The sequence below is a fragment of the Zophobas morio genome, unplaced genomic scaffold (assembly GCF_036711695.1).
Source record: "Zophobas morio isolate AGI-343-1 ecotype UQ-CSIRO unplaced genomic scaffold, CSIRO_AGI_Zmor_V1 ptg000031l, whole genome shotgun sequence".
NCBI classification, from domain to species: Eukaryota; Metazoa; Arthropoda; class Insecta; order Coleoptera; family Tenebrionidae; genus Zophobas; species Zophobas morio.
Genome location: NW_026972136.1, coordinates 2,828,462 through 2,847,757, shown reverse-complemented (window position 1 = coordinate 2,847,757; position 19,296 = coordinate 2,828,462). Strand labels below are relative to the sequence as shown.

Here is a 19,296-nt window from a genome sequence, read left to right as displayed (position 1 = left end):
AATGTAAAAAATGAAAAAGTAAATCGATTTTTCATTTTTTGAGTTTTGGATTTTTTAATTTTTCAATTTTTTTATTTTTTGATGTTTTAGATTTCGCTGTTTCAATTTTGGGACTTTTCACTATTTGACTTCAATTTTTCCATTTTTTCTTTATTCAAAAAATTGAATAATCGAAAAATTGAAAAATTGATATATTGGAAAATCGAAATGGTAAAAAACTGAGAAATCGAAAAACCGAATCGAAATATAGAACAATCAGAAAGTCAAAGACCCAAAAATTGAAAAATTACAAAATCCAAAAAATGAAAAATCGAAAAAGTAAATCTGTTTTTCAATTTTTGAGTTTTAGATTTTTAATTTTTCAATTTTTCGATTTTTTGATGCTCTGATTTTCGATATTTCAGTTTTGGAGTTTTTCACTATTTGGCTTCAATTTTTCAATTTTTTTAATCGAAAAATTGAAAAATCGAAAAATTGAAAAATGAAAAAGGTAAAAAATTGAAAAATCGAAAAATCGTAAATTTAAATCGTTTCAGATTTTTTAATTTTTCAATTTTTCGATATTTCAGTTTTGGGTTTTTTCACAATTTGACTTCAATTTTTCCCGTTTTTTATTCGAAAAATTGAAAAATAGAAAAGTTGAAAAATCGAAATAATCAAAAATCAAAGAGGTAAAAAATTGAAAAATCCAATGGAAATGTTGAAAAATCCCGAATTTCTAGTCTCGAAAAATTGAAAAATGTAAGAAAATTGAAAACTCGAAAAATCAAAAAGTCGAAGTCGAAAATCGAAAAGCTAAAAAATGTAAAAATTAAAAATCGAAAAAGTAAATCGATTTTTCATTTTTTGAGTTTTGGATTTTTCAATTTTTCAATTTTTCGATGTTTTGATTTAGATTTCGATATTTCAATTTTGGGACTTTTCACCATTTGGCTTCAAATTTTTCCATTTTTTTTGTATTCAAAAAATTGAATAACCGAAAAGTTGAAAAATTGAAATATTGAAAAATCAAAAAGGTAAAAAATTGAGAAATCGAAAAACCGGATCGAAATATAGAATAATCAGAAAGTCAAAGGCCCAAAAATTGAAAAATTAGAAAATCTAAAATTAAAAAATCCAAAAAATGAAAAACCGAAAAAGTAAATCGAAATCGAAAAATCGAAAAATTAAAAAATATAAAATTTAAAAATCGAAAAATTGAAAAACTGAAAAAGTAAATAGATTTTTCAATTTTTAAGTTTTAGATTTTTTAATTTTTCAATTTTTCGATTTTTTAATGTTTTAGATTTTCGATGTTTGGTCGGCTTTTAAAACGGCTAAGTGAATACTTTTGGTACATATTTAGATGATTTTACATATTTTGTTTAACTAAGAATTAATTCTTTATTTGTGTTTTATACTAGTAAAATGTCTTAAACTAAGAATATTGTTGAAATCGTATTAACCCAGTGGATTTTTTTCGGGAAAATATTTTAGAATCACTGTTCTATGTTGTATGAATTTTTAAATATTTTTAGTGATAATTTTTGTGGTTGCTTTCGATACACTGTATGATAGTAACAGTGAGAAAAAAATGAAAAATTAAAATAATAGAAAATTCGAAAAATCGAGAAATCTAATAATCGAAAAATTGAAACCTTAAAAAATCGTAAAACCGAAACATTGAAAAATCGAAATATCGAAGAACTGAAAATCGAAAAATGAAACATCAGAAAATCGAAAAAATGTAAAATTTAAAAACCGAAGAACGAAAAATCGAGAAATCGAAAAACCGAAAAGTTAAAAATTGAACAATTTATAAATCGAGAAATTGACAATCAAAATATCGAAAAATCCAAATCACGATAAATCGAGAAATCAAAAAACTTAAAAATTCGAAAAATTGGAAAATTGAGAGATTGAAAGATCACAAGAACGAGAAATCGAAACGTGGTGAAGTTGAAAAATCAAAAAATAGAGACATCGATAAACAGAAAGTTAAAAGTTGAAAAATTGGAAAAGCGGAAAAATCAAAAAACGAAAAAATTGAAAAAAGGAAAAACTGAGAAACCGAAATAGGCCAAAATAAAAAATTGAAAAACTGATAAATCGAAAACCTGAACAATCAAATCTCGATAAATCAGGAATGAAAAATTAACAAATCGAAAAATTGAAAAACAGAACATCTAAAACCAGGAAGTCGAAAAATCGAAAGATTAAGAAATATTGAAAAATTAAAATATCAAAAGATTGAAAAATCTAAAATTTAATTTAGGAGTCCTCAACCACAACCTCAGCCCATGGTAGAAGGAGACATGGTATAGGCATCCGATGTACCAATTTAAAAATGGTCTGCGCATCCATTTGTGACGTTAGGTGGCATCAACGACCTTGTGACTCTTGTGAGCAGCTTCGCTAGGGAAGTCTAGGGAATTTCAGCTTGAGTTGTCATTGCTCTGTCCAGAGACTTTAAATATGTATAGACCGGCTATGTGGCCTAAAACTTGAAGCCGGCAGTCGCCATATTGCTTAGTCCCAAAATCGCGCCGAATTTAAAATGTCAACAATTTCAAAGTTATTAAAACACGATCTTAACAAGTTTATTTGGAATAGTAAGGTGTTGCCGATGAAATAAAATACCTTTTTGACCACTACTTTTTTGTTTCGAATTACGATACCACCGTACACCGCAGCTTACTGGCATTTTCGTTCAAAGTTCACTTAATTTATTAAATACTGTCGTAACAAACGCGACACCATTGACCAGAAGCTAGGTCCAATAAACAAAAAAAAAACAACAAATAACAGCCACACTCAGCACCCAACAAACAGACTTTCCTACTTCTATTAACGAAAACTCGAAAACTGAGAACGATAGTTCCGTTTAAAGGTTAAGTTGGGTCAGGATTGACAGAAAGGGACCAGCAATGGCGGCGATTTCTGTTGACAGAACTGCTTCACGAAATACAATAGAATCTAGGGTGACAGCCAGTCTATATATATTTGAAGTCTTTGGCTCTGTCCAATACGTCAATTAGTTGTCGGATAACGAATTGTATTTTAAATTTCGCGCTAATTTCACCCCACTTGACGTCACACCCGATGCGTATGCCTATACCATGTCTCCTTCTACCATGCCTCAGCCGTCATTTAATTTAAACTATGACGCTTCTCTATGTTCTCTGATTTGGTGAAATTACATCACTGTCTGTCATTAGTGTCAATCCACCAAAAAACCCCAGATCGCAGCGTGTGAGGTAAGAGGTTAAACCCGCAAAACCGCTTTTATTCAGTTAAACCCAGCTTGTGTGTGTCCAAATAATGCATAAGTCGCTTCACCCAAATGTCTGATGGCCCCCAGGAACAGTTAAAACGATTCGTGTTTTCGTCGAAATATAACCTGAGAGGAGAACCTCAGGAAGAAAAACTAGAAGTGATTATTCCTGAGGTACATCGCCCCCTTGCTAAGTCCAGTTCTAGATTGTGTATTTTTGCAGCTACTTCTACCCAGTTACTCGTTCTACACGTGGCCCTCCGCCCCCGTGCTTGCGTGGTTTTTATGGGAGCACCGGCACGAGTTGGTCGGTAAACGGATTCTGGAAATCGGCTCGGGGACCGCGCTTCCTGGAATAGTGGCAGCCAAGTGCGGCGCGAAGGTAATTTTGAGCGACTCCGCCACTCTCCCGAAGTCTCTAGCGCACACTCGGCGCAGCTGCCAATTAAACAATTTGGTGGTGAACGAGCACATCCACATAATTGGATTGACGTGGGGGTTGTTTTTGAACAGTCACGATTTTGCGGGTCAGTTGGACTTGATTCTAGGTTCCGACTGTTTTTATGAGCCTGCGGTCTTCGAGGATATAATTGTGTCGGTTTCGTATTTGCTAGAGGGTAATCAGAACGCTAAGTTCCTGTGTACGTATCAGGAGCGCAGCTCTGATTGGTCAATCGAGCATTTATTAGCCAAGTGGAACTTGCGCTGTCAGGTACACAATATTAGTAATCTAGGGGCGACAGCGGGTTTAGACATCCACGAACTGGTTGGGGATCACAGTATACACTTGTTGGAAATTTCGCGTCAGGTTTGAGTATGGCTGGTAATGTCGCTAGAAACTTGTACAAATTGTATGTGAGAAACATTCCGTGGACCGTCGGCCACCAAGAACTCAAAACCTACTTCAACAAGTTTGGCAACGTCGCCGTCGCTACCGTGGTTTTCGACAAAGACACCGGATTGTCCCGAAATTACGGTTTCGTGTTTTATCGCAACAAAGACGAGTTTGACAAAGCTATTCAAACTGACTCACACAAATTAGAAGGAAACGTCTTAAAAGTTTTCCCGTCTACTAACGCCAACTAAATCATGGCAACGTCTATAGATAGTTTTAATGATCTTAAAGAGCTCGGGATCGACTGCGAAGACGATTCTTTAACAGAAACATTCAACCAAGCCGCCAATCACTTACAAAATTTGCTACCAAATCTAGACAATCAAACTCTGTTGACTCTGTACGGCTACTACAAGCAGGGCTCGCACGGCCCCTGCACCACCCCGAAACCCAGCTGGTACGACATGAAGGCCAAATCCAAATGGGAAGCCTGGAGCAAACTGGGAGACATGCCGCAAAACGAAGCGAAAACCATCTATATTGAAACCATCAAAAAACTGGACCCGAATTTCGCCACCGCTTCACCCACGAAGGAGAGCTGGGTGTCCGTGTCTACGTTGCAGGATGACCCAAGCACGCGTCACACTGGGGAAAAAACCCTGGTCGATTACGTGAAAGAGGAAGACCGCGAGCAAGTCACGAATATTTTGGGGTCTCCAGACGGAAAAAAAATTATTAATGAAGTCGATGAAGACGGGTTGGGTTTGATTCACTGGGCTGCGGATCGAGGGTCCGTTGATATTCTGAAGGTTTTGATTGAGGGTGGAGCTGATGTGGATCTTCAGGATTGTGATGGACAAACTGCCTTACATTATGCTTCGAGTTGTGGCCATTTGGATTCCGTTAGGGTGCTTCTGGAGAGCGGGGCAAGGCGGGATGTTTTGGATAATGACGGGTCGAGTCCGGAAGCCGTGGCTTGCGATGGCGCTGTTAAGGAATTGTTGGCAAATTTTACGTAGTTAGGATGTAGTGGTTGTTATTAGTTAATTAAATATATCACAAAGAATTTTGGTCTTTTATTGCTTATGGTTCGTTTATTTTCACCACTGACGTTTCACGCGAAGAGTACACATTTTTTAATTTTAAACGCGTCAAAATAAAGTAGGTGGCTAGTTATTATAATAATAATTAAAATAATAGTAGCCATCTGTGAATCAAAATTTTCTCCATTCCAAGAATCATGAAGTAAGGGAGAAGTAAATTTTTTTATTGGCAACTCTCACCATTTTTTCAGAGTCTGCCTTTATTTTTCCCCTAGGGCGACAAATGAGAAATTAATTTTTATACTGGCGCTTCATTTTTTTTTTTTAATTTTAAACCTCAGTTCTGTACGAAAAGGCATCTGAATGAACCGAAATATTGTCAATCTGTTTTTATTTTTCTTATATCTCGTCAAATAAGGAAGAAATGAATTTTTATTCTGGCGCCTGAGAACTTGTTTGACCCACAGACCGGAGCGCGCTCAAGCCAATGTCGACTCTAAGCGTTTAGAAATTCTGAGGGAAATAGTTATTATTTAGATGCTTTTGTTTGCAAACACAATATCACATCACATGTTTCACTCGATTTTGACGTACAACAATTTTTTTGTTTAACTAAGAATTCATTCTTTAGTTGTAAATTGAACAATCAGATAAGTGAAAAATCGAAAAATTGGAAAATCGAAAATTTAAAAATTCCGAAAATTGTATAAAACAATCGAAAAATTGAAAAACCGAAAGTTTAAAAATCCAAACAGTAAAAAGTCCAGAAATCGAAAAATCCAGAATTCGAAAAATTGTAAAGTCGAAATATTAAAAAATCCAAAACTGAAAAATCACAAAATTGGACGAAATATCCAAAAATTGAAAAATTGAGAAATCAAAAAGTCAAGAGAGCAAAGTCGAAAAATCAGAAAATAGATTAATTGAGAAATCAGAAAACTGAAAATTCAGGAACGTCAAAATTTGAAAAATTAAAAAATATTGAACTGAAAAACCGAAAAATCTAAAATTTAAAACATTGAAAAATTAAAATATCGTAAAACTGAAAAATGGGGAAATCCGGAGATCAAAAAATCAAAAAAATAAAAACTGGAAAATCTAAAATTTAAAAATCGAAAATTAAAAAAAATGAGAAATTGAAAAAAATCGGATAATTAATTTAAAAATCGAAAATTCCAAAAGTAAATAATCGAAAAACTGACAAATTTAAACATCAAAAATTGGAAAATCGAAAATTTAAAAATTTCGAAAATTGAAAAATTGACAGAAGAACTGAAAATTCGAGAAATCGAAAAACCTAAAATTTTAAAAATTAAAAAATTAAAGAACGAAAAATTGAAAATCCAAACAGTAAAAAGTCGACAAATCGAAAAATCCAGAATTCGAAAAGTCGAAATATTAAAAAATCTAAGGAAAATTTGAAAAATAGAAGAAAAATTTAAGAATCGAAAAACTGAAAAATCACAAAATTGGACGAAATATCCAAAAATTGGAAAATTGAAAAACTGGGAAATCAAAAAGTCAAAAAAGCGCAGTTGAAAAATCGGAAACTTAAAAAATCGAAAAATTGAACAATCAAAAACCTGAATATTCGAAAAATTGAAGAATTGAAAACTGAAAATTCAGGAACGTCAAAATTTGAAAAATTAAAAAATATTGAAGAACTGAAAAACCGAAAAATCTAAAATTTAAAACATTGAAAAATTAAAATATCGTAAAACTGAAAAATGGAGAAATCCAGACATCAAAAAATCAAAAAAATAAAAACTGGAGAATCTAAAATTTAAAAATCGAAAATTAAAAAAATTGAGAAATTGAAAAAATCGGAGAATTAATATAAAAATCGAAAATTCCAAAAGTAAAAAATCGAAAAACTGACAAATTGAAATATCAAAAATTGGAAAATCGAACATTTAAAAATTTCGAAAATTGAAAAATTGACATAGTCCAGTCATTTTAGGATAAAAAAGGGATCAATCTCGGAATGAGAGATAATAAGCTGAATTTTTGTATATACCTTAATTTTGGCGTTTTAAAAGTTGAGTCGAAAGTCTCATAAAATCTCGTGTCTGCGTCGTAAGTTATTCAAGGTCAAAGATGAAGAAAAACAGTTTTTTGCGATTATCTCGGTTTCTATTGCTCCAGTGATGTTAACATTTATTATCATAATTGTAGAGCACAAAATTTGGGACAAATTTTATTTGAAACATTTTTTCATGCGCTCAATCGTTTTTGAGATAGAGGGCAGTGAGCGCGCAGCGCTCATCCATACGTACTGTAATGCAATCAACCGTGAATATCTATGAATACTACCTTGAATTTTGAAAAATTTGTATTATTTATCAATTAATACATTGTATTTAAACATTTTACATATTTTCAACATATTCATTGAATAATACTTACCTACTTTGTGTAATTAAAAACGCATTTAATGAAATATTTATTGTATATCTCAATTTATTTATATCTTTAAAATGTGTAAGGTTTTAAATACTTATTTTTCTATCATGATTATAACTGGAAGGTCTGGAAACAACGATTCAGGGCACCGAAGATGATGACGATGAAACAGAAATTCCCGAACGTCAAGAAGATGACGGTGAAGAAGAAGAAAATTAATACTTTTGTTCTTTAAATTATTAAAGGTTTCTAGATTTTCACTGCAATTCAATTTCAATCGTAAGAAATGTACAGGTACTGAACAAAGATAAAATTAAAATACATTAACTCGTTTTACTTCCTTAAATTTTTACTTTGAAAAAATTAATATAACTTTTAGATATATAATAATATAACAAGTATAATATATTATCTAATTTGTAAAAACTTACACATTTGAAAGATAAAGTACTTAGTTATTTTTCTACTTAAAATCTACTTTCAATAAATTAAGATATACATACAATAAGTATTTCATTTAAAGAGTTTTTAATTCCACAAAGTAGGTAAGTATCATTATCATTAAATTAATGTATTGAAAATATGTAAAATGTTATTAAATGCAATGTATTAACTGATAAATAATACAAATTATTCAAAATTAAAGGTAGTATTCACAGATATTCACGGTTGATTGCATTACAGTACGTATGGATGAGCGCTGCGCGCTCACTGCCCTCTATCTCAAAAACGATTAAGCGCATGAAAAAATGTTTCAAATAAAAATTATCGCGAATTTTGTGTTCTACAATTACGATAATAGATGTTAACATCATTGGAGCAATAGAAACCGAGATAATCGCAAAAAACTGTTTTTCTTCACCTTTGACCTTGAATAACTTATGACGCAGACACGAGATTTTATGAGACTTTTGAGACAACTTTTATAACGCTAAAATGAAGGTATATACGAAAATTCAGCTTATTATCTCTCATTCCGAGGTTGATCGCTAATTTGACTGGACTAACAGAAGAACTGAAAATTCGAGAAATCGAAAAACCTAAAATTTTAAAAATTAAAAAGTTAAAGAACGAAAAATTGAAAACCAAACAGTAAAAAGTCGAGAAATCGAAAAATCCAGAATTCGGAAAGTCGAAATATTAAAAAATCCCAAGGAAAAATTGAAAAATAGAAGAAAAATTTAAGAATCGAAAAACTGAAAAATCACAAAATTGGACGAAATAGCCAAAAATTGTAAAATTGAAAAATTGGGAAATCAAAAAGTCAAAAAAGCGCAGTTGAAAAACCGCAAACTTAAAAAATCGAAAAATTGAACAATCAAAAACCTGAATAATCGAAAAATTGAAGAATTGAAAACTCGAAATTTTGGGAAGTCGAGAAATGGGAAAATTACAAAATAGATTAATTGAGAAATCGGAAAACTGAAAATTCAGAAACGTCAAAATTTTAAAAATTAAAAAGTTAAAAAACGAAAAATTGAAAATCCAAACAGTAAAAAGTAGAGAAATCGAAAGATCCAGAATTCGGAAAATCGAAAGTCGCAATATTAAAAAATCTCAAAAATGAAATATGGAAGAAAAATTAAAGAATCGAAAAACTGAAAAATCACAAAATTGGACGAAATACCAAAAATTAGAAAATTAAAAAATTGAAAAATTGGGAAGTCAAAAAGTCAAAAAGGCGAAGTCGAAAAATCGCAAACTTAAAAAATCGAAAAATTGAAAAACTGAAGAACTGAAAACCCGAAACTTTGGGAAGTCGAGAAATGGGAAAATCAGAAAATAGATTAATTGAGAAATCGGAAAACTGAAAATAAAATTTAAAAATATTGAAGAACTGAAAAACCGAAAAATCTAAAAATCTAAAATTTAAAACATTGAAAAATTAAAATATCGTAAAATTGAAAAATGGAGAAATCCAGAGATCAAAAAATCAAAAAAATAAAAATTCGAAAATCTAAAATTTAAAAATCGAAAATAAAAAAAATTGAGAAATCGAAAAATCGGATAATTTTTTTAAAAATCGAAAAGCCGAAAAGTAAAAAATTGAAAAACCGAAAAATCGAAGCATCAATAAATTCAAAAACAGACATCGACAAATTTGAAAAACTGAGAAACCGAAATAGGCTGAAATAAAAAAATCGAGAAGTTAATAATGGAAAAATTGATAGATTGAACAATCAAAACATTGAAACATCCGAATCGCAATAAATCCAGATCTGAAAAATTTGAAAAATCGAAAATTGAAAAATTGTAATATAGAACTGAAATTTCGAGAAATCGAAGTATAAAACAATCGAAAAACCTAAAGTTTAAAAACGAAAAATTGAAAATCCAAACAGTAAAAAGTCGGAAAATCAAAAAATCCAGAATTCGAAAAATTGTAAATCGAAATATGTATTAAAAAATCCCAAAAACTGAAATATGGAAAAATTGAGAAATAGAAGAATAATTAAAAAGTCGAAAAACTGAAAAATCACAAAACAATAATTAATTTGCTGAGACATCGAAAAATCAAAAGATCGAGAAATCGAGCAGTCGAAAAGGCGAAAGAAACCGAATTAGGCCGAAATGAAATAAACTGAAAAGTTAAAAATGGAAAAATTGATAAATTAAGGGATTGAACAATCAAAACATTGAAACATCCGAATCTCGATAAATCCAGATCTGAAAATTTTGAAAAATCGAAAATTGAAAAATTCGGAAAATGGAAAAATATACAATTTAAAAATCGAAAAACTGAAATTTCAAAAAATTAAAATCGAAAACTAGAAAAATCCATCGAAAAGTCGAACAATCAAAATATTGGAAAATGCCAAAATTGAAAGAAATGTCCAAATATTGAGAAATTAAAAAATTGGTAAATTGTGAAATCGAAAAACCAAAAAAGCAAAGGCGAAAAATCGAAGAATTGGAGAACTGAAAAATCTAAAATTCGAGAAGTCGAGAAATTGGAAAATCAAAAATAGATTAATTGAGAAATCGGAAAACTGAATATTTAGCAACGTCAAAATTTGAAAAACTGAAAAATAGAAATAATGAATAACTGAAAAATCAGAAAATCGAGAAATCGAAAAATCTGAAATTTAAAACATTGAACAATTAAAATAAAATATCACAAAATTGAACAATGGATCCGAATTTTTCCAAACATCAAAAAATAAAAATTATATAATTTAAAATTTAAAAATCAAAAAAGCGAAAAATCGAAATATCGAAAAATTGGAAAATCGAAAAATTGAAGAGCCCAAAAGTAAAAAATCGAAAAACCGAGAAATCCAAAAATCGAAAATTCCAAAAATTCAAAAAACAGACAGAAAAATCAGAGAATCGAAAAATCGAAAATTTAAAAGTTCGGAAAATTGAAAAATTGAAATATAGAAGAACTGAAAACTCGAGAAATCGAAAAACCTAGAAAAGTTAAAATATGGAAAAGTTGAAAAATTCAAAGTATAAAACAGTCGAAAAAGTGAAAAAACTACACTTTAACGAAAAATTGAAATAATCTAGAAATCAAAAAATCCACGAGTCCAAAAATCGAAATATTGAATAACTGAAGAACTGAAAAATGTTTCATCCACAGACCGCATTTAGAATTTCTGAGGGAAATAGTTATTATTTAGATGCTTTTAGTTATTTACGTGATATCACATCCCACATGTTTCACTCGATTTTGACATACATCAATTTTTTTGTTTAACTAACAATTAATTCATTGATTGTAAACTGAACAATCGGATAACTGAAAAATCGAAACATCGAAAAATTGGAAAATAGAAAATTTAAAAATTCCGAAAATTGAAAAATTGAAATATAGAAGAACTGAAAATTCGAGAAAACCCTAAAAATTAAAAAGGCTAAAAAACGAAAAATTGAAAATCCAAACGGTAAAAAGTCGAGAAATTGAAAAATCCAGAACTCGAAAAGTCGAAACATTAAAAAATCCCTCAACTGAAGTATGGAAAAATTAAAAAATCGAAAAATTGAAAAATCAAAAACCTGAAAAATCGAAAAATTGAAGAACTGAAAATTCGAAACTTTGGGAAGTCGAGAAATGGGAAAATCAGAAAATAGATTAATTGAGAAATGGGAAAACTTAAAATTCAGAAACATTCCGTGGACCGTCGGCCACCAAGGACTCAAAACCTACTTCAACAAATTCGGCAACGTCGCCGTCGCTACCGTGGTTTTCGACAAAGACACCGGATTGTCCCGAAATTACGGTTTCGTGTTTTATCGCAACAAACACGAGTTCGACAAAGCTATTCAAACCGAGCCACACAAATTAGAAGGAAACGTCTTAAAAGTTTTCCCGTCTACTAACGCACTAAATCATGGCAACGTCTATAGATAGTTTTAATGATCTTAGAGAGCTCGGGATCGACTGCGAAGACGATTCTTTAACAGAAACATTCAACCAAGCAGCCAATCACTTACAAAATTTGCTACCAAATCTAGACAATCAAACTCTGTTGACTCTGTACGGCTACTACAAGCAGGGTTCGCACGGCCCCTGCACCACCCCGAAACCCAGCTGGTACGAAATGAAGGCCAAATCCAAATGGGAAGCCTGGAGCAAACTGGGAGACATGCCGCAGAACGAAGCGAAAACCATCTATATTGAAACTATCAAAAAACTGGACCCGAATTTCGCCACCGCTTCACCCACGAAGGAGAGCTGGGTGTCCGTGTCTACGTTGCAGGATGACCCAAGCACGCGTCACACTGGGGAGAAAACCCTGGTCGATTACGTGAAAGAGGAGGACCGCGAGCAAGTCACGAATATTTTGGGGTGTCCAGACGGAAAAAAAATTATTAATGAAGTCGATGAAGACGGGTTGGGTTTGATTCACTGGGCTGCGGATCGAGGGTCCGTTGATATTCTGAAGGTTTTGATTGAGGGTGGAGCTGATGTGGATCTTCAGGATTGTGATGGACAAACTGCCTTACATTATGCTTCGAGTTGTGGCCATTTGGATTCCGTTAGGGTGCTCCTGGAGAGCGGGGCAAGGCGGGATGTTTTGGATAATGACGGGTCGAGTCCGGAAGCCGTGGCTTGCGATGGCGCTGTTAAGGAATTGTTGGCAAATTTTACGTAGTTAGGATGTAGTGGTTGTTATTAGTTAATTAAATATATCATATAAAGTATTTTGGTCTTTTATTGCTTATAGTAAATTTTTGTGTTGGCAACTTTTACCATTTTTTCAGAGTCTGCCTTTATTTTTCTCCTAGGGTGACAAATGAGAAATTAATTTTTATACTGGCGCTTCATAATTTTTTTTTTAATTTGAAACCTCAGTTCTGTACGAAAAGGCATCTCAATGAACACAAATCTTGTCAATCGGTTTTTATTTTTCTTATATGTCGTCAAATAAGGAAGAAATGAATTTTTATCCTGGCGCCTGAGAACTTGTTTGACTCACAGACCGGAGCGCGCTCAAGCCAATGTCGACTCTAAGTGTTTAGAAATTCTGAGGGAAATAGTTATTATTTAGATGCTTTTGTTCACAAACACAATATCACATCACATGTTTCACTCGATTTTGACGTACAACAATTTTTTGTTTAACTAAGAATTAATTCTTTAGTTGTAAATTGAACCGAATTGAAAAACCTAAAGTTTAAAAAACGAGAACTTGAAAATCCAAACAGTAAAAAGTCGAGAAATCGAAAAATCGTAAAGTCGAAATATTAAAAAATCCCAAAACTGAAATATGGAAAAATTGAAATATAGAAGAATAATTAAAGAATCGAAAAACTGAAAAGTCACAAAATTGGACGAAATATCAGAAAATAGATTAATTGAAAAATCGGAAAACTGAAAATTCAGGAACGTCAAAATTTAAAAAATTAAAAAATATTGAAGAACTGACACATCGAAAAATCAAAAGATCGAGAAACCGAAATATATAAGTCGAAAAATCGCAAACTTAAAAAATTGAAAAATCAAAAGCTTGAAAAATTGAAGAACTGAAAACTGTCGACAAATGCGAAAATGAGAAAATACATTAACTGAGAAATCGGAAAACTGAAAATTCAGAAACGTCAAAATTTGAAAAATTAAAAAATATTGAAGAACTCAAAAACGGAAAAATCTAAAAACCTAAAATTTAAAACATTGAATAATTAAAATATCGCAAAATTGAAAAATGCATCCAAATTTTTCCAAACATCAAAAAATCAAAAAATAAAAATTATAAAATTTAAAATTTATTAATCGAAAAAGTGAAAAATCGAGAAATCGAAAAGTCGAAATATTAAAAAATTCCACAACTGAAATATGGAAAAAGTGAAAAATAGAAGAATAATAATGATTAAAGAATCGAAAAACTGAAAAATCACACAATTGAACGAAATATCCAAAAATTGAAAAATTAAAAAGTTGAAAAATTGGGAAATCAAAAAGTCAATCAATAATAATCAATAATCAATACTTTATTGGTGTTCAAAACTACAAATACAGTTTTACACAAGTCAAACACATTAAATTAAATCAATAAACTATTAAAATTTCTACACCGAAGATAATCCTCAAAACTATAAAAACAATTCATAATAAGAAAAGTTTTGAGTTTTTTTTTTTAAATACATATACTAATAGGCTTACTACGAAATTCTTCGGGTAACACATTAAAAAATTTCACAGCGAAGTATCTTGTGCTTGTTTGTACCCTCTTCAAACGATTTGAATTGAGAACTAAATTTTCTTTGTCAAAAAAGCGAAGTTGAAAAATCGCAAACTTAAAAAATTGAAAACTCAAAAACCTGAAATATCGAAAAATTGAAGAATTGAAAACCCGAAACTTTGGAAAGTCGAGAAATGGGAAAATCAGAAAATAGATTAATTGAGAAATCGGAAAACTGAAAATTCAGAAACGTCAAAATTTGAAAAATTTAAAAATATTGAAGAACTGAGACATCGAAAAATCAAAAGATCGTGAGACCGAAATAGGCCGAAATAAAAAAATCGAAAAGTTAGAAATGGAAAAATTGATAGACTGAACAATCAAAACATTGAAACGTCCTAATTTCGAAAAATCCAGCTCTAAAAAAATTGAAAAATTCAGAAAATTGAAAAATTAAAATACAGAAGAACTGAAAACACGAGAAATTGAAAAATCCAAAATTTCAAAAATTGAAAAAGTAAAGCATAGAAAAATTGAGAAATCTAAATATAAAACAACTGAAAAACTGAAAAATCTAAAATTTATAAAACGCAAAATTGAAAATCCAAAAAATAAAAAATCGAAAACTCTAAAAATCCAGAAGTCGAAACATCGAAAAGTCGAAATATTAAAAAATCCCAAAACTGAATTATGGAAAAATTGAAAAATAAAACGATTGAATAATCGAAACACTGAAAAATCACAAAATTGGACGAAATATCCAAAAATTGGAAAATTGAAAAATTGGGAATTCAAAAAGACGAAAAATCGCAAACTTAAAAAATTGAAAAATCAAAAGCTTGAAAAATTGAAGAGCTGAAAACTGTCGACAAATGCGAAAATCAGAAAATAGATTAACTGAGAAATCGGAAAACTGAAAATTCAGAAACGTCAAAATTTGAAAAATTAAAAAATATTGAATAATTAAAATATCGCAAAATTGAAAAATGGATCAAAATTTTTCCAAACATCAAAAAATCAAAAAATAAATATTATAAAATTTAAAATTTATTAATCGGAAAAGTGAAAAATCGAGAAATCGAAAAGTCGAAATATTAAAAAATCCCACAACTGAAATATGGAAAAATTGAAAAATAGAAGAATAATAATAATTAAAGAATCGAAAAACTGAAAAATCACAAAATTGGATGAAATATCCAAAAATTGGAAAATTGAAATATTAAAATATCGTAAAATTGAAAAATGGAGAAATCCAGAGATCAAAAAATCAAAAAAATTAAAATTCGAAAATGTAAAATTTAAAAATCGAAAATAAATAAAATTGAAAAAAATGAAATAAGAAAAATCGGATAATTTATTTAAAAATCGAAAAACCGGAAGCTAAAAAATTGAAAAACCGACAAATCGAAAATCGAAGCATCGAAAAATTCAAAAACAGACATCGAAAAATCGAAAAACTGAGAAACCGAAATAGGCTGAAATAAAAAAATCGAGAAGTTAATAATGGAAAAATTGATAGATTGAACAATCAAAACATTGAAACATCCGAATCTCTATAAATCCAGATCTGAAAAAATTGAAAAATCGAAAATTGAAAAATTGTAATATAGAACTGAAAAGTCGGAAAATCGAAAAATCCAGAATTCGAAAAATTGTAAATCGAAATATATATTAAAAAATCCCAAAACTGCAATATGGAAAAGTTGAGAAATAGAAGAATAATTAAAAAGTCGAAAACCTGAAAAATCACAAAACAATAATTTAAAAATCGAAAAGTTGCAAAGTAAAAAATCGAAAAACCGGCAAATCGCAAAATCGAAACATCGAAAAATTCATAAACTGAGACATCGAGAAATCGAAAAATCAAAAGATCGAGAAATCGAGGAGTCGAAAAGTCGAAAAGTCGAAAAATCGAAAAACAGAAACCGAATTAGGCCGAAATCAAATAAATTGAAAAGTTAAAAATGGAAAAATTGGTAAATTAAGAGATTGAACAATCAAAACATTGAAATATCCGAATCTCGATAAATCCAGATTTGAAAAATTTGAAAAATCGAAAATTGAAAAATATACAATTTAAAAAAGGAAAAATTGAAAATCCAAAAAAATAAAAATCGAAGACTAGAAAAATCCATTGAAAAGTCGGACAGTCAAAATATTGGAAAATACTAAAACTGCAAGAAATATCCAAATATTGAGAAATTAAAAAATTGGAAAATTTTGAAATCGAAAAACCAAAAAAGCAAAGTCGAAAAATCGAAGAATCGAAGAACTGATAAATCGAAACTTCGAGAAGTCGAGAAATTGGAGAATCAAAAATAGATTAATTTAGAAATCGGAAAACTGAATATTTAGCAACATCAAAATTTGAAAAACTGAAAAATAGAAATACTGAAGAACTGAAAAATAAAAAAATCGAGAAATCGAAAAATCTAAAATTTAAAACATTGAACAATTAAAACAAAATATCACAAAATTGAAAAATGGATCCGAATTTTTCCAAACATCAAAAAATCAAAAAATAAAAATTATACAATTTAAAAATACAAAAAGTGAAAAATCGACAAATCGAGAAATCGAAACTCCAGAATTTAAAAAATTGAAAAATCGGATAACTGAAAAATCGAAACATCGAAAAATTGAAAAGCCCAAAAGTAAAAAAATCGAAAAACCGAGAAATTCAAAAATCGAAAATTCCAAAAATTCAAAAAACTGAGACAGAAAAATCCAAAAATTGATAAATTGTGAAATTGAACGATCAAAATATCGAAACGTCTGAATTCGATAAATAGAGAAATCAAAAAAGGCAAATCGAAAAATTTTGAAAAATCTAAAATTTAAAAATTCGGAAAATTGGCACATTGAAATATAGAAGAACTGAAAGCTCGAGAAATCGAAAAACCTAGAAAAGTTGAAATACGGAAAAGTTGAAAAATTCGAAGTATAAAACAGTCGAAAAATTGAAAAATCTAAAGTTTAACGAAAAATTGAAAAAATCTAGAAATCAAGAAATCCAGGAGTCTAAAAATCGAAATATTGAATAACTGAAGAACTGAAAAATGTTTCATCCACAGACCGCATTTAGAATTTCTGAGGGAAATAGTTATTATTTAGATGCTTTTAGTTATTTACGTAATACAATTTTTTTGTTTAACTAACAATTAATTCTTTAATTGTAAATTGAACAATTGGATAACTGAAAAATCGAAACATCGAAAAATTAGAAAATCGGAAATTTAAAAATTGCGAAAATTGAAAAATTGAAATATAGAAGAACTGAAAATTAGAGAAATCCAAAAACCTAAAAATTAAAAAGTTAAAAAACGAAAAATTGAAAATCCAAACGGTAAAAAGTCAAGAAATTGAAAAATCCAGTACTCGAAAAGTCGAAACATTAAAAAATCCCAAAACTGAAGTATGGAAAAATTAAAAAATTGAAAAATTGGGAAATCCAAAAGTCAAAAAAGCAAAGTCGAAAAATAACAAACTTTTGAAAAATCAAAAACCCGAAAAATCGAAGAACTGAAAATTCGAAACTTTGGAAAGTCAAGAAATGGGAAAATCAGAAAATAGATTAATTGAGAAATCGGGAAACTCAAAATTCAGAAACATTCCGTGGACCGTCGGCCACCAAGAACTCAAAACCTACTTCAACAAATTCGGCAACGTCGCCGTCGCTACCGTGGTTTTCGACAAAGACACCGACTTATCCCGAAATTACGGTTTCGTGTTTTACCGCAACAAAGACGAGTTTGACAAAGCTATTCAAACCGAGCCACACAAATTAGAAGGAAACGTCTTAAAAGTTTTCCCGTCTACTAACGCCAACTAAATCATGGCAACGTCTATAGATAGTTTTAATGATCTTAAAGAGCTCGGAATCGACTGTGAAGACGATTCTTTAACAGAAACGTTCAACCAAGCAGCCAATCATTTACAAAATTTGCTATCAAACCTAGACAATCAAACTCTGTTGACTCTGTACGGCTACTACAAGCAGGGTTCGCACGGCCCCTGCACCACCCCGAAACCCAGCTGGTACGACCTGAAGGCCAAATCCAAATGGGAAGCCTGGAGCAAACTGGGAGACATGCTGCAGAACGAAGCGAAAACCATCTATATTGAAACCATCAAAAAACTGGACCCGAATTTCGCCACCGCTTCACCCACGAAGGAGAGCTGGGTGTCCGTGTCTACGTTGCAGGATGACCCAAGCTCGCGTCACACTGGGGAAAAAACCCTGGTCGATTACGTGAAAGAGGAGGACCGCGAGCAAGTCACGAATATTTTGGGGTCTCCAGATGGGAAAAAAATTATTAATGAAGTCGATGAAGACGGGTTGGGTTTGATTCACTGGGCTGCGGATCGAGGGTCCGTTGATATTCTGAAGGTTTTGATTGAGGGTGGAGCTGATGTGGATCTTCAGGATTGTGACGGACAAACTGCCTTACATTATGCTTCGAGTTGTGGCCATTTGGATTCCGTTAGGGTGCTCCTGGAGAGCGGGGCAAGGCGGGATGTTTTGGATAATGACGGGTCGAGTCCGGAAGCTGTGGCTTGCGATGGCGCTGTTAAGGAATTGTTGGCAAATTTTACGTAGTTAGGATGTAGTGGTTGTTATTAGTTAATTAAATATATCACAAAGTATTTTGGTCTTTTATTGCTTATGGTTCGTTTATTTTCACCACTGACGTTTCACGCGAAGAGTACACATTTTTTCATTTTCAAGGCGTTAAAATAAAGTAGGTGGCTAGTTATTATAATAATAATTAAAATAATAGTAGCCATCTGTGAATCAAAATTTTCTCCATTCCAAGAATCATGAAGTAAGGGAGAAGTAAATTTTTTTATTGGCAACTCTCACCATTTTTTCAGAGTCTGCCTTTATTTTTCCCCTAGGGCGACAAATGAGAAATTAATTTTTGTACTGGCGCTTCATTTTTTTTTTTTAATTTTAAACCTCAGTTCTGTACGAAAAGGCATCTGAATGAACCGAAATCTTGTCAATCTGTTTTTATTTTTCTTATATTTCGTCAAATAAGGAAGAAATGAATTTTTATTCTGGCGCCTGAGAACTTGTTTGACCCACAAACCGGAGCGCGCTCAAGCCAATGTCGCCTCTAAGCGTTTAGAATT

At 30.9% G+C, this 19,296-nt stretch overlaps 4 protein-coding genes across 4 annotated transcripts; all 4 read left to right on the top strand.

Annotated features, from left to right (window-relative positions):
• Positions 1-3,242: 3,242 nt before the first annotated feature.
• LOC135139411 (histone-arginine methyltransferase METTL23) lies at positions 3,243-4,166 on the top strand. The gene is made up of 2 exons (XM_064069628.1): positions 3,243-3,427; positions 3,477-4,166. Exons 1-2 carry the CDS (start codon positions 3,323-3,325, stop codon positions 4,065-4,067), a joined length of 696 nt encoding a protein of 231 aa, XP_063925698.1. The 5' UTR covers positions 3,243-3,322; the 3' UTR covers positions 4,068-4,166.
• Positions 4,167-4,249: 83 nt separating this feature from the next.
• Positions 4,250-5,152, top strand: LOC135139410 (acyl-CoA-binding domain-containing protein 6-like). The gene has a single exon (XM_064069627.1). The coding sequence runs from the start codon at positions 4,343-4,345 to the stop codon at positions 5,105-5,107; it is 765 nt and encodes a 254-aa protein (XP_063925697.1). The 5' UTR covers positions 4,250-4,342; the 3' UTR covers positions 5,108-5,152.
• Positions 5,153-11,842: 6,690 nt separating this feature from the next.
• Positions 11,843-12,666, top strand: LOC135139385 (acyl-CoA-binding domain-containing protein 6-like). The gene has a single exon (XM_064069596.1). The coding sequence runs from the start codon at positions 11,869-11,871 to the stop codon at positions 12,631-12,633; it is 765 nt and encodes a 254-aa protein (XP_063925666.1). The 5' UTR covers positions 11,843-11,868; the 3' UTR covers positions 12,634-12,666.
• A 5,233-nt stretch (positions 12,667-17,899) lies between these two features.
• Positions 17,900-18,807, top strand: LOC135139412 (acyl-CoA-binding domain-containing protein 6-like). Its single transcript, XM_064069629.1, has one exon. The coding sequence runs from the start codon at positions 17,996-17,998 to the stop codon at positions 18,758-18,760; it is 765 nt and encodes a 254-aa protein (XP_063925699.1). The 5' UTR covers positions 17,900-17,995; the 3' UTR covers positions 18,761-18,807.
• The last annotated feature ends 489 nt before the right edge of the window (positions 18,808-19,296 follow it).

Coding starts and splice junctions, on each gene's coding strand:
- LOC135139411 (XM_064069628.1), top strand. CDS start 3,323: ATGTCTGATGGCCCCCAGGAACAGTTAAAACGATTCGTGTTTTCGTCG. Junction 3,428..3,476: donor TAGAAGTGATTATTCCTGAG/GTACATCGCCCC, acceptor GTATTTTTGCAG/CTACTTCTACCCAGTTACTC.
- LOC135139410 (XM_064069627.1), top strand. CDS start 4,343: ATGGCAACGTCTATAGATAGTTTTAATGATCTTAAAGAGCTCGGGATC.
- LOC135139385 (XM_064069596.1), top strand. CDS start 11,869: ATGGCAACGTCTATAGATAGTTTTAATGATCTTAGAGAGCTCGGGATC.
- LOC135139412 (XM_064069629.1), top strand. CDS start 17,996: ATGGCAACGTCTATAGATAGTTTTAATGATCTTAAAGAGCTCGGAATC.